The 15,532-nt window shown below is 42.4% G+C and overlaps 1 protein-coding gene across 2 annotated transcripts in view; it reads right to left on the bottom strand.

Moving 5' to 3' along the window:
- Positions 1 to 3,119: 3,119 nt before the first annotated feature.
- Positions 3,120 to 15,532, bottom strand: part of FNBP1L (formin binding protein 1 like) — a 155,582-nt gene continuing 143,169 nt past the window's right edge. Inside the window, exons 13-15 of one of the 2 annotated variants that reach the window (XM_069737622.1) lie at positions 14,811 to 14,956; positions 8,034 to 8,192; positions 3,120 to 4,978 (exon numbers count right to left, since the gene is read on the bottom strand). In XM_069737622.1, coding sequence (XP_069593723.1) covers positions 4,971 to 4,978; positions 8,034 to 8,192; positions 14,811 to 14,956 — 313 coding nt within the window. In that variant the 3' untranslated portion in view covers positions 3,120 to 4,970. Of the gene's footprint in view, positions 4,979 to 7,169; positions 8,193 to 14,810; positions 14,957 to 15,532 lie in introns of those variants that run through there. The other variant, XM_069737621.1, reaches the window with a different exon arrangement.

The raw sequence follows: 15,532 nt of genomic DNA, 5'->3' as shown, positions 1-15,532 counted from the left end.
AGTGGTGTAAAAATGAGATATTGCTGGTCAACTTTTAAGCCTTATAACTCCCTAACAAAAAAACATTTTGGTTCCAAAATTGTGCTGATGTAAAGTAGACATGTGGGAAATGTTACTTATTAAGTATTTTGTGTGACATATCTCTGATTTAATTGCATAAAAATTCAAAGTTGGATAATTGCAAAATTTCCGTTATTTTCACAAATAAACACAGGTAATATCAAAGAAATTTTACCACTATCATGAAGTACAATATGTCACGAGAAAACAATGTCAAAATCACCAGGATCCGTTGAAGCGTTCCAGAGTTATGACCTCATAAAGGGACAGTGGTCAGAATTGTAGAAATTGGCCCGGTCATTAACGTGCAAACCACCCTTGGGGGTAAAGGGGTTAACCAGGCGTGCACAAACTTACGTGCCACTGTACATGCTGGTTATGGGGTGTGCATGTCCTGGATGCACCTGCTATCTAGTCCTGTATTATCACCGCTTCATTCATGTAGTGATGATTTACCCACGTAAAATTCAAGAGGTCTCTCTCCTCTGTGAGACAGACACTGCCCCCGTCTTCTGCAGATTCTGCTGTGGGTTTCACCTCCCTCACTCCACATCCTACAAGATTCCGTCCTGGGGCCTCTCCTATCTTTGTAATAGCTTGCTCTGCTGTGAAACGTACCTGCTGCCACCTCTAACAATGAAAGAAGGGAAAATGGAGCATGATGACAGCACCTACGAGGATTCTGCTGCCGGCACCACATCTATCTACAGGAGTTACACCGGACTATATAGCATTTTTTTTTTCTTTTTTTTTTAAGCAAAAAAAGTACTATGCATTTAGAAATTAAGAAAAAAAAATTACATTCACATTTTGCATTACCTTATGACTCTGGGAGTCTACCATCACGTTTTTGCTATGCAATCTGATCGCAGCATGATGTAGAGGGGCAGAGACCCTATTACAGAGATGTGTCACTTACTGGGATGTGTGTATTTAAGAAAATAAATGTTATCAGCAGGAAATCATTACAGGACTAGATGCCACATGTTTCCTAGTCAACTGCTGTGTATAACCCCGCCCCTCACCACTGATTGGCAGCTGTGTATTCACAGAAAGCTGCCAATCAGTGGGGGGGGCGGGGTTATACACAGTTCAGTATTCTAAGCTCTGCAGCAGTGAAAACTGATAGTTTACAAAGTGATACATTGCTGGAATCAGGGTCTCTGTCCCTACATCATGTTGTCACCAGATAACATAGAACTGCTGACAGATTCCCATTAATTACTAGCCAAGGCTCAGATCTTTGAAAGTTAATATAGAAAAAAATGTATCCTCCAAAGATTAGCAGGTTTAATATTCTTGAAATATTCAGAGCACAGGATATGTTGTAAACCCCTGTAGAAAGCCATCTCAAAAGCATTTATGGAATAACCCATTGGAATGCCCATTTAAATTAAGACATCCTGCTAAAGGGAGCTTTATAAATGCATAATTAAAAGTACCCAACCAATTATTCTAGACAGATTTACTCAGACACAATATGGAATATTCACCTGTATGACAATACAGCTTTTCTTGTCTTCTTCTTCCAAGCTTGGGACAGCCACATGCAACCAGAAACCCATCCACGTAGCAAATACAAGCACCATTTTTAAAGAAATGCTGCAGAATAAGCTGCAAAATCATGAGGTCATCCACCACTGAATGCACACAGGTGTACAACATCAGAACTACCATCAATACATGAATGCAGCATCAGAACCACCATCAGAACATGAATGCAGCATCAGAACCACCGTCAGTACATGAATGTAGCATCAGAACCACCGTCAGTACATGAATGTAGCATCAGAACCAACATCAGAACATGAATGCAGCATCAGAACCACCGTCAGTACATGAATGTAGCATCAGAACCACCGTCAGTACATGAATGTAGCATCAGAACCACCGTCAGTACATGAATGTAGCATCAGAACCAACATCAGTACATGAATTCAGAGCCAAAACCAAAGTGAGTAAATGGCATACAGCACCAACCTTCGTACAGCAATCAATTGTAATGTCAGTTCAGCCCCATATATTTGTATTGCTTGAACCTACAATTCCCAGTATGTCCTTAACAATTGTAAGGAAATGCTGGAGTTGTTACCAGCCATCATCAGACTGCTGACCAAATTGTTGTCATCCATTTTGTCTCCGTGTAGCAGAGACACATAGTGAGATTTTACACCCCCGCCTCCCCAGAGCTTGTCTCTGCAGACTTCCCTATTCTCAGTCTTCAACAGCACAACATGACACTGTGCACTTAGAAATATAAGTATCATTATACTGCCCCATAATATAAATATCTCCCTTTCTGTGCCACTAAATAATTGCCCCTTTGCTGTGCTTCATGCACAAAATACCCCCATACACACACTGCCTTTCTCCATAGTATACCCCCATATTACCCTTCTCCATAATGTCCCTCTAAATTGCACCGTTCCATAATCTCTCCTCCATACTGCCTCTCTGCATTAATGACCCCATTCACAACCTCTCTAAATGCCCCATAATATTCCCCATTATTCCATAATGGCCCCATAGTGCACTCCATTGCCTCATAATATCCCCCATAATGGCCTAAATAGTGCCCCCCATTGGGCCATAATGGCCCCTGGAAAGTGACACCAAGCACAAAACAAACATTTCGTCTTTGGCTCCTGGAGCACTTACCAATGCCCGCCGCGTCCTCTGCAACCCGGCGCTAGCAGCAGTGTGATAACGTCAGCAGTGTGCCGACATCATCACGCCCGGGACAGAGGCAAATGCATCTGAATTTAGGAAGGAGGGAGCGGCGTCTCCTGGGCAACTCCGCAGGCCGCACAACATACTTCAGTGGGCCGCATGCGCCCCGTGGGCCGTATGTTGTGCAGGCCTGATCTAGCATGTAAATGGGATTTGTGTGTTGGACGCAGGTGAAAACTCATTTAAACACCAAGAGTATAGTGCCCAAAAGGACCAAATCAATCTGTCTTTCCCAAAGAAAGGAAAAAAATAAATACACATCATTATATGGCATGTGCATTGTAAATGAGGCGTTAAGCTGTGGTGTGGGAAGAACCTTACACAATACATACTTTTAATAGTAATTTAGCAGTTTATTTAAAATGCCAGAGGGCCAGTATTTAAGCTAAAAATACGCTTTGCTGGCTACTACATAAAAAAAAAAAAATCATACATTATTCTTAATACATCCAATAAAACATTAAGCCAGGTAGTGTTCTTTACACACACATTAATTCACAAATTTGGATAGAGACTAGTGATTAAAGTGGTCTCAGACACCTATATGTACATTATATAACAGATCAGCAATACACCTGTTTATAAAAGAAAAGTGCACATAATTATTACTGTCATTTTTATCAGGTTCATACAATAAAAAGATTGCCTGGCAATAGCTTTAATATTGCAATAAAATGGACTGGTAACTTCCTAACCCCCCCAAAAATACACTACAGTCCTAAAAACAATCAACAAAAATACAATGATTGCGTTACATGGTCTTGGTTCCAGCTTGGTCTATGCAGAATACACAACCATAGGAAAAAAACAAACAACTACGATGGCTGCGTCGGCAGCTGTGGCACAGTAGATCTTCCCCAGTGAATGAAGGATCGGGTGAAACCGTCAATCACCAAAAGAAGAGAAAAAGGGAGGATGCTAAAAACGGCTCTTCTCAAGCCCTATCCTCAGAAAACTAACTAGTCGTAAAAACCAGACACATTACAACTAGCCGCAAGGAACCAAAAGTTTATTTATGAATTGGTCCGGGTAACGAGTAAAGTATGATCTTAAAAAGGTCATTCCCTGAGGACAGGATTATAAATCGTTGAGCCAAGCCAATTTAAGAACTATGGATTATTGATCTGGTAGCGATACGTTGGCAACGACCTGCTAGGCACTCCAGTTTAAGGCAGCGTCTGAATGGAAAGTAGTCAGGATTGGTCTACAGAACATTGAAGATCTTCTGTCTTTGGCCCGTTGCTCTGTGCCCCACGCAGAATAATCTTCTGGATCACGGAACATAAACTTTAACCAGATTTCAGAAAGTTCTCTTGCCCAGGAATGGTGCAGGTGCAAGTAATACAGACACGTGGAAGGTGACTTATGCCAAAAACAAAAACTGGAATGTAATAAGTTACTGGAAAGAATGGACAGTCGTAGCAGCAAAAAAAAAACAAAAACATGGAGCGTTGGCTTGGAAATATTTAGTGATCGGTAGTCAAAACGAAAAAAAAAAATAGTGGTTATGACAGAAAGGCAAACAGGCTGTACAGAATGGAAGAAAAGAAGGTGAGAAACATGTTCCATGCAAATCTAAAGGGTTAGGGTCGAGAATGTAGATGGCACAGGCAGACACTGGCAAAAAGCCTCATGTGATACAAGGAGAAAGCAAAAACACTCTAGTGAATATCTGCCGAGCTGCGTGAATGATGGGACCGCTCGAGGCGATCAGGAAGGCTCTGGTAAACAATGGAATGGTCAATTTAGAAAAACAATCGAGAAAGCTGGATTATTTGAAGGAAGGTGCAAACATTCAAACAATCTCAGATCTTGCGGCGCGTCGGCGAGCACGGGGTAGATGGACTTTCCTACAAGATCCATCAAGGTGCAGCAGGATACAGCATTCACTAGTTTGTTTTCCAGTTTACGTCATTTTGTAAAATAAAAGGATGGAATGATGCACTGTGACAGCGAGGCGCGTTTCTCGTTTCAAGCTGAAACTGCACCGGTCTTAAAAAAAAAAAATAAATAAATAAAAAAAATCAGGGCGCCTGGAAGTTAGTGAATAACATGTATGTATCATGCGTACATGCGTGTTGCTGCTCTCACATGTGTCCCCCGGCCTAAAAACCCTCCCTTTAAAAAGAAGCTGCATGTAAACGCCTTCCACATCTCGCCCAGATTCACAGACACCCTCTTCAGGAACCTGCAGTCCGAGAGGAAAAAACAGAGAAGAGGACAGTTATGAAGGCACTAAATAGGGTGATCGCAGACATTTATATTTATCGAAATATAAATCAAATACCGGAGAATTACTATAGAGTAATATGTCGTATGAGATCAACCATAACTGAAGTATGGATGCCATGTATATCTTCTATATATCGCTATATCGGAGTTTAGTATTTGTGTCATTACGTATAAAGTGATGGCAAACCCAAGCGATATATCACCTAGTCATTAGGGGTCAGATCACAGAATGAAGACGAAGAAGCGCAGGGGGCCACGTTACCAGGTTTACTCAGGCCCGCTCAAGTGAATGGGGTCTGTGGAGCAATGCTGTGCAGGGAAAAGATAGACCGGGACATGGTGTCACACCAAAGTCCCTTTATTGTCGGTTGGGTGGGGAACCCCAATCAAACATGATGGCATGTCCTAGCAACAATTCATCAGTTCATGAGATGAAAATACCCCTTTATTTAATGTGATAAATTAATCATTTCACTTAAATTGTAACCTTCAGTTATGTCCATACAACATATTAATAAGTGTACCTATTTGTTTTTATCCGCACAAGTCCAAAATTCTGTGCTCATTAATTTTACAGTGTAAATTCTATGGGTTTCAATTCTATTTTTCCATTACAAAGCTTCAAATCCCCCATCGACCTTTTTTTTGTTTTTTCACAGCGACAAATGTTAAAAAGGAACGTGTCAGTAGAAAAGTTCCTCTTAATATTTGGAGACCATCAGAAGGATCAGAGGTTGGAGAACAAGCAGTTGCACTGGTTCCCTCCGAGTACATCAAATTCTGTCTGCCTTCCGCCACCATGGGGGGTCACTGAAGAGGCGTAGAGAACCATAAGCCACAGTCTCCACCCAGTTAGTGACTGACGGAATCCCTATGATAAATTTGCTTACACTGCTAAAGCAGGGGATTTAGTGTTTTGTATCAGAAAGATATTAAAAGGGGTTCTATGGTGAAAACCAGGCCACAGGATAAGTGATCACTTATTGATCGATGGGGTATGACCTCTTGAAGGATCGTCAGAATGGGGTACTTGTCTGTGTAAGGGCGCAGTCAGATGGTCCGAAATCGGACCACAATGCACGAACTGGCCGGGTCTCCTGAACCGATCATGACAACTTCATAGAAATATATGAAGCAGTCACGCTCAGGTCATTAGACCCGCGGCCGGCCCGTACACGGTGGTCCAATCTAGGACCGGTTTATACGGACGTCTGAATACGCCCTTAGAATGCAGCGCAATGTTAGACCGCCACTCTGTTCAGTCCCTACGGGGCTGTCGAATGCTGCACTCTGCTTACTCAAAACCCCCCCAAAAATCCTCTGTTCTGCAATCGCTGCAGGTCGCAGCAGTCAGACCCTCAACAATCCGTAAGCTATCACCTATCCTGCGTAGAGATGATGGCTTGTTTATTCAACCCTTATAAGACAACAAAGAAATTAGTCCGCAAATCATTTTAGTAGTGTCAGATAAAAAATAAAAAAAAATTCTAAAACCTAAATGATAGGTACACTTTTTCGACATTAATATGATCGCACCATCACTCCGTTAAAGGGACACTGTCACCTGAATTTGGAGGGAACAATTTTCAGCCATGGAGGCGGGGTTTTCGGGTGTTTGATTCACCCTTTCCTTACCCGCTGGCTGCATGCTGGCTGCAATATTGGATTGAAGTTCATTCTCTGTCCTCCATAGTACACGCCTGCTCAAGGCAAGATTGCCATGTGCAGGCGTGTACTACGGAGGACAGAGAATGAACTTCAATCCAATTTTGCAGCCAGCATGCAGCCAGCGGGTAAGGAAAGGGTGAATCAAAAACCCCAAAACCCCGCCTCCATGGCTGAAGATTGTTCCCTCCAAATTCAGGTGACAGTGTCCCTTTAAGCAGTACATTGATCACTAAGGAATTTTTGCCATGACAGCAGAGATTGTGAAACGTGTCAAAGCAAAATTGTGCCGTCTAACGTTGATATTCTAATATCTTTTCTACCAAATTTCAGCATGCAAATTAATTACCAAATCGTGCATCTGCCGGAGATACCAAACTCACAACATGCTACTCACGTCTGTGCATTAACCATCGCTTAATTATCTCTTACCACACCAAGGAGCCAAGCATCAAAATTAAAAAGCAAAACCAGACACGGCATCCAAAAATTTCCATAAGAAATTGGATTTATTGTATCGTGGTCAAATAGGTTTTTATTATTCAGAACATTTTGGCTGAGGGCAAAAGAAATAAAGCAAATATGCTGCAAAAAAAAAAGTCCAAGTACTCATGGTATAGTGAACTTCCAGATTATCACAAGTCAAAGTATAAGGCAACGACCCCACCCCAGAATAAGGCCTGCACCATAACAATGGCAGCTGGAGGACGTGGGGACAAAGGAGCGCCATTAACCCACAGATCTGCAGCATTATTAACAGGTAATTTGGTCATATACTACTAATTACTAAACACATGGCGCCCACCTCGACGGCCCTGTGGATAATATTTATAAAAATTCTTGATAATTTGGCTCAGTATTTTGTCCTTTTTTATGAAAATAAATGTAAAAATAGGAGAGCAGGTAAAGTAGGACATTCACCCGTCCCATACATACGGTATATAAATATACATCTAGAGAGGATATAAACATGATAAAAGGCATCTGAAGAGGATTTCACATAAAAGGACTGCGTATTAAAAGCTGGTTTGGGGATAATAAAATATAATACTTTCTGACTTTTCATAGCTTAACCCAAAAAGATATAAGACGTAGAAAACATCCTGTAAAACAGTATTCAATGTACACATGTAACGCACATTGGGGCGTAACGCAAAGGGAACGGACTCCTCTCTCCGGGTGTGACTTATGTCAGTAAAACCTCAACATTTCCCACTGTGCCCAATATCCGCCAGGCACCAAAATTATCCCATTCAAGTTTATCTCCCGTTCTGCAAGACCTTCCGTCCATCTTGCTTTGACCAATCTCTGGTGTACTGGTGTAGTTTAGATATAGGTTACTGCACCTTTACTGTTTTTCTCTAGAGTAATTTCTATGTATGACGTGGGCACGTAGCCTTCCTCTCCGTTCTGCCGTCTTGCTCTTGTCCAGCCATCACCTTTATCTTCCTCGATAATGTACATTACTTCTCCTTCTTTCATAGCCAAGGTGCCTTCATTATTACCTAATTGAGAGACGTAAAAGAGGATTTATAAGGGAAAGAATACCCGCTAATGCCTTCCTATGAAAGGAGAACAAAAAAGGTATAAATACAATACAAAGAGAAACAAAAAACACAGACAAGAATCCAAAATTATCCGTGTTACTATCGGGAAACCTTACGCCAGAGTGCCCTCTAGAGGGAAATGGACGTAGTGTTCCAAAAAGGGCCCCGAGGTCAACATTGTTCCACCCAACATTGTAAATTAGGTTTATTAGAAACATTTCCAAAACGTTGGCTGTTTGTAGCAAACCAAAGAAACAAGAATACTTTAATCACTTCAATACAAGATGTTTCTCCAAATTCAGCAAAAAAAATCCACTATTACAGATATTGCAGCCTCAGAAATATTTCTGAAAAGCATGTTTGGAAATCAGTCCGAAGCAAACTAATTATAGGGAACCTGACATCACTAGACATGCCATTTACAGACAGGTAAAGGGTTAATCTGCAGGGAAATAGTCCTGCAACCCTGAAAAAGTGCAGCTACACTGGCGTTTTTTGGCAGACGTCGCAATGCATCGTTTATGGCAAAAAACGCATCCTGCAAAGTTGTTTGCAGGATGCGTTTTTGCCCCATAGATTAACATTGGCGACGCATTGCGACGCTTTGCCACATGTCGTGCCGTGTTGTGGCGGACCGCCGGGAGCAAAAAACGTTAAATGTAACGTTTTTTGCTCCTGACGGACCGCTTTTTCTGACCGCGCATGCGCGGCCGGAACTCTGTCCCCACCTCCCCGCACCTCACAATGGGGCAGCGGATGCGCCGGAGAAATGCATCCGCTGCACCCGTTGTGCAGTGCGTCAAACGCTAGCGTCGGAATCTCTGCCCGACGCATTGCGACGGGGAGATTCCGACGCTAGTGTGAAAGTAGCTGCACACGTTGTGGATTTTGCTGCGGATCCGCAGTGGATCTGCAGCTGCGGTTCCGCAGCAGCTTTCCATGCGTTTACAGTACAATGTAAACGCAATCTGCAGTGCACATGCTGCAGAAAAAAACGCGGCGAAACGCTGCGGGTTACATTCCTCAGCATGTCAATTCTTTGTGCGGATTCCACAGCGGTTTACACCTGCTCCATAATAGGAATCCGCAGGTGTAAAAACACAGTGGAATCCGCACAAAAACTGCAGTAATTCTGCGGTAAATCTGCCGGTAAAACGCAGTGCCTTTACCTGTGGATTTATGAAATCCGCTGCGGAAAAATCCGAAGCCCCCACAAATACGTGTGCACATACCCTTAATCCTAGAGTAATTTCTGTACTCAGGGGAGTAATTATGTCACAGCTAAGAATACTGGTAGCACCGTAGTAATCCCACACTTTAAGTGACAGTCTTCTGGTAGAGTGTTTGTACGCAGAGCAAGCTGTCACTCAAAGTGTCGGGGCGTGATTACAGCCACGCTTCCGGAAGCGGAGACAATCACTCTCCTGCACAGCCCCAGTGGGTCAAAAACAGTAGCTACACGGAGACTACACCACAATTAAACCTTCATTTTCTTTGTGTAGTCACAATTCAAGTCAGCTACAGTTAGGTCCATATATATTTGGATAGAGAAAAACTTAAGTTCAGACTTTCAGCTTCCATTTGAGGGTATCCACATTAAAATTGGATGAAGGGTTTAGGAGTTTTCAGCTCCTTAACATGTGCCACCCTGTTTTTAAAGGGACCAAAAGTAATTGGACAATTGACTCCAAGGCTATTTCATGGACAGGTGTGGGCAATCCCTTCGTTATATCATTCTCAATTCAGCAGATAAAAGGCCTGGCATTGATTTGAGGTGTGGTGCTTGCATTTGGAAGGTTTTGCTGTGAAGTAAACATGCGGCCAAAGGAGCTCTCCATGCAGGTGAAACAAGTCATCCTTAAGCTGCGAAAACAGAAAAAACCCATCCGAGAAATTGCTACAATATTAGGAGTGGCAAAATCTACAGTTTGGTACATCCTGAGAAAGAAAGAAAGCACTGGTGAACTCATCAATGCAAAAAGACCTGGGCGCCCATGGAAGACAACAGTGGTGGATGATTGCAGAATAATCTCCATGGTGAAGAGAAACCCCTTCACAACAGCCAACCAAGTGACCAACACTCTCCAGGAGGTCGGCGTATCAATATCCAAATCTACCATAAAGAGAAGACTGCATGAAAGTAACTACAGAGGGTTCACTGCACGGTGCAAGCCACTCATAAGCATCAAGAATAAAAAGACTAGACTGGACTTTGCTAAAAAACATCTAAAAAAGCCGCACAGTTCTGGAAGAATATTCTTTGTACAGATGAAACCAAGATCAACCTCTACCAGAATGATGGAAAGAGAAAAGTATGGCGAAGGTGTGGTACAGCTCATAATCCAAAGCATACCACATCATCTGTAAAACACGGCGGAGGCAGTGTGATGGCTTGGGCATGCATGGCTGCCAGTGGCACTGGGTCACTAGTGTTTATTGATGATGTGACACAGGACAGAAGCAGCCGAATGAGTTCTGAGGTATTCAGAGCCGCCATACTGTGGGCTCAGACCCGGCCAAATGCAGCAAAACTGATTGGTCGTCGTTTCATACTACAGATGGACAATGACCCAAAACATAAAGCCAAAGCAACCCAGGAGTTTATTAAAGCAAAGAAGTGGAATAGTCTTGAATGGCCAAGTCAGTCACCTGATCTCAACCCAATTGAGCATGCATTTCACTTGTTAAAGACTAAACTTCAGACAGAACAGCCCACAAACAAACAGCCACTGAAAACCACCGCAGTGAAGGCCTGGCAGAGCATCAAAAAGGAGGAAACACAGCGTCTGGTGATGTCCATGAGTCCAAGACTTCAGGCAGTCATTGCCCACAAAGGGTTTTCAACCAAGTACTAAAAATGAACATTTTATTTAAAATTATTGAATCTGTCCAATTAACGTACTTTTGGTCCCTTTAAAAACAGGGTGGCACATGTTAAGGAGCTGAAACTCCTAAACCCTTCATCCAATTTTAATGTTGATACCTTCAAATGAAAGCTGAAAGTCTGAACTTCAACTGCATCTGAATTGTTTTGTTTAAAATTCATTGTGGTAATGTCTATAACCAAAATTAGAAAAATTTTGTGTCTGTCCAAATATATATGGACCTAACTGTATACTTGCAACTAGACAGCATTTTTGGACATATCAGGTTCCCATTCAAGACTTCCCTAGTAGCAACAGGTGTGCTTTAGATAAAACACATCAAATACCTGGACTAGCTAGGGGTTTGTTGACTGATGTTTGATGGCATCTCAGAAATATGGCCAAGTCAAGAGAGCGGTTCAAAAAAATTAAGAGAACAGATCACCGTCTTGTACAAACACAGGTATGAAAAAATACAAAGTCATTGAAGATTGCTAGCGTTGCAAAGTTCACAAGTTCAAAACGTAAAAGGAACACTGGCAAAACGACCTGGATGTGGCAGGAAGAGGAAGCCATCAGAAAACTCCTATAGAGGCATGTGGGTCAAAAATCCTCAAATGGCTGCAAAAGACCTGCAGCAAGTTTTTTTTCTTTAAGCAGCAGCAGTTACTGAGGTTTCAGTTTATACAGTAAGGCGAATCCCAAACGTCCGAGAACTCTAAGCCATAAACCTCTACAGACCCAAAGCAAAAGAAAAGTTGGCTCCAATATGTTCAAAACCAAAAATAAATAAGCCACATAAGTTTGGGGATTCTGTTCTGTGAAGCAACAAAACAAAATGTATCATTTAGGCTTATGGACCATTGGAGGAAGAATGTAGTATACCATGCAGAGATCATCCTGCCCACAGTGAAGCACAGCAGAATCTCAACGATGCCTACAGTAAAGCCTAGCGATGGCTAAGCGATGCCTACAGTGAACAATGGTGGTGATGCTCTAAGGTTGCTTGCTTTCTCTGGCACTGGAAACCAATACAGTGATTTGGGCAAGATGGATTCAATCAAAGTATCAGAAAATCCTAAGAGGAAAAAGTCATGATGTGCGGGGAAGCTGAAGCTTTGGCATCACTCGACCTTCCAACAGAACAAATATTACTAGCAAATCTCAATGTCCACCAGGTCTTTATTTCAGAAGTTTTTCTGGAAGATTCTGGAGAGGCAGAAACAGTTGAACAAAAAAATATTTGGTGGAATTTGAAGATGGCAGTTGCATCACGCAAAGCCAAGAATAATGCCAATGCCATGGAGGAATGGGCTAAGACTCCTCAGGTACATTGCTATAAGCCAATATCTGGCTATGCAACGTTTACAGCAGGTCATAACAGCCAGAGAGGCTCAACTGAGTACTAAAGATGCTTATCATGAAGGGATTGAATAATAGTGAGACTGCAGTAGTCAGTAAAAAGTAGTATTGTGGTGAATTTGGAGAAACCACTTGTTGAGTATAATCATTTTTATTACATCTCTATGTGTTCAGATGGCTATTCCCCAGCCTTCCCTCCCACACGTGTTCTGTATGGGGAAAGGGGAGAGAGACTTTGGCAGTGGATTATCATCCGAAAGAACAAAAGGAACGAGGGTTGAAACTTGACATGCCCCATCCTGCTCTCCATCAACATCATCTCTTGGGAGAGAGCTGAAGGCTATCATGCACATTAGATGGTCAATCAGTCCTGCTGAAGATGGCAGGTCAAGACAACTTTGAGGAGTATGGGAAGGTTTCAGAGAGTACAGTAATGGCCAAAATTTTTGAGAATGACACCAAAATTATATTTTCACATGATCTGCTGCCCTCTGGTTTTTATTAGTGTTTGTCTGATGTTTATATCACATACAGAAATATAATTGCAATCATATTATGAGTACCAATAGGTTATATTGACAGTTAGAATGAGTTAATGCAGCAAGTCAATATTTGCAGTGTTGACCCTTCTTCAAGACCTCTGCAATTCTCCCTGGCATGCTCTCAATCAACTTCTGGACCAAATCCTGACTGATAGCAGTCCATTCTTGCATAATCAATGCTTGCATTTTCCCTGGATTTGTTGGTTTTTGTTTGTCCACCAGTCTTGATGATTGACCACAAGTTCTCAATGGGATTAAGATCTGGGGAGTTTCCAGGCCATGGACCCAAAATATTTATGTTTTGTTCCATGAGCGATTTAGTTATCACCTTTGCTTTATGGCAAGGTGCTCCATCATGCTGGAAAAGGCATTGTTGGGCGCCAAACTGCTCTTGGACAGTTGGGAGAAGTTGCTCTTGGAGGACATTCTGGTACCATTCTTTATTCATGGCTGTGTTTTTAGGCAAGACTGAGTGAGCCGATTCCCTTGGCTGAGAAGCAACCCCACACATGAATGGTTTCAGGATGCTTTACAGTTGGTATGAGTCAAGACTGGTGGTAGCGCTCACCTCTTCTTCTCCGAATAAGCGGTTTTCCAGATGTCCCAAACAATCGAAAAGGGGATTCATCAGAGAAAATGACTCTGCCCCAGTCCTCAGCAGTCCACTCCCTGTACCTTTTGCACAATATCAGTCGGTCCCTGATGTTTTTTCTGGAGAGAAGTGGCTTCTTTGCTGCCCTCCTTGAAACCAGGCCTTGCTCAAAGAGTCTCCGCCTCACAGTGCGTGCAGAAGCACTCACACCAGCCTGCTGCCATTCCTGAGCAAGCTCGGCACTGCTGGTAGTCCGATCCCGCAGCTGAAACAGTTTTAAGATACGGCCCTGGCGCTTGCTGGTCTTTCTTGGGCGCCCTGGAGCCTTTTTGTCAACAATGGAAGCTCTCTCCTTGAAGTTCTTGATGATGCAATAGATTGTTGACTGAGGTGCAATCTTTGTAGCTGCGATACTCTTCCCTGTTAGGCCATTTTTGTGCAGTGCAATGATGGCTGCACGTGTTTCTTTAGAGATAACCATGGTTAACTGAAGAGAAACAATGATACCAAGCACCAGCCTCCTTTTAAAGTGTCCAGTGATGTCATTCTTACTTAATCATGACTGATTGATCGCCAGCCCTGTCCTCATCAACACCCACACCTGTGTTAATGGATCAATCACTAAAACGATGTTAGCTGCTCCTTTTAAGGCAGGACTGCAATGATGTTGAAATGTGTTTTGGGGGTTAAAGTTCATTTTCTGGGCAAATATTGACTTTGCAAGTACAGTAATTGCTGTTGAGCTGATCACTGACATTCAGGAGTATATGCAAATTGCCATTAGAAAAAAATGAAGCAATAGACTTTATATTTATATTTGTCTCATTGTCAAAATTTTTGTCCATGACTGTAGAATTGGCTTTCACACAACAGGAGTGAAAAAATGGTTTATTTTCTATCTTAATAAAAAAAAAAAATTCTACAAAGGCTGATTTAACAAAGAGCTAAATTTGAATGCCGCAGCGTTATTTTAGGATTCTGCACGGATGATCACTACTTGTAGACGTTGTGTGCAGTAGTGGAGCAGACATCACTGACTCTTAATACAGGAATTTCTCGGCAGAAGAACCTCGCTACCTGTGCAGCACTCAGCAAGGAATGTGCAGATCCCTGGATAACGTTCACCATCATAACCGCATTTTCAGTGCATATTTGCCATGTCTCACCCCTACTCCAAGAACTGTTTGACACAGCTAGCCAGATACAAGATACATACCATCAAAAGGATAGATCGCCTTACAGTGCCCAATGGCTGGGAGGGGGTCGTCATCGTCAAACTCGTCATCAAATTCTGTATGAACTACAGGCTGAGGTTGGATTCTACCTTCTTGAGTCGCATCTTCTGTGTAACTTCCTTCCGGACTGACACAAGACATGAAAAATTATTAGTTTTGACATCTGGATGACATAAAAGCTTAAAAACACCAGAGGTCCTTTAAAAGAACTCTTACAAGAATGTTTATTCCGTAATCCATCCTAATATTGTATGTAATATAGTGTAAGTATTAAAATTCTCATGATCGCCGTCTTCTCCAGTTTACAGCGCAGCGCCAGTCCTCTTCTGGCCCGCATAACCTGAAATCGATTTGCCAGCTAGTCTGCATATTCCATGTAAGTCTATGGAGCCTTGTTCTGAGTCTCAGACTTACACTGGGAAAACCGCTATTGCTCCATACAGTAAATGGAGTGTGAGCCGGCAAAGCTGCAGGGCGGTCATGGGATCCAGAAGAGGACCAGAGCAGCACCGCAAATCGGGAAAGATGGCGGTCAGAAAGCATTTTAATACACTTCCATAAAACCTTTGCTGAGACTTCTTTACCGTAGGTTTCCTGGCACAATAGGGGAATCCATGCTGCTGCTATTTATGATGTCCGCATCCTTTAGATCTTCACAAAAACCCCAATGAATCTTTATCCAGTAAAGATTCCAAAATACAAT

This window comes from Ranitomeya imitator, chromosome 8 (assembly GCF_032444005.1).
Source record: "Ranitomeya imitator isolate aRanImi1 chromosome 8, aRanImi1.pri, whole genome shotgun sequence".
NCBI lineage: Eukaryota > Metazoa > Chordata > Amphibia > Anura > Dendrobatidae > Ranitomeya > Ranitomeya imitator.
Note: the sequence above shows the minus strand (reverse complement) of the source record. Positions and strands in the feature narration are given on the sequence as shown.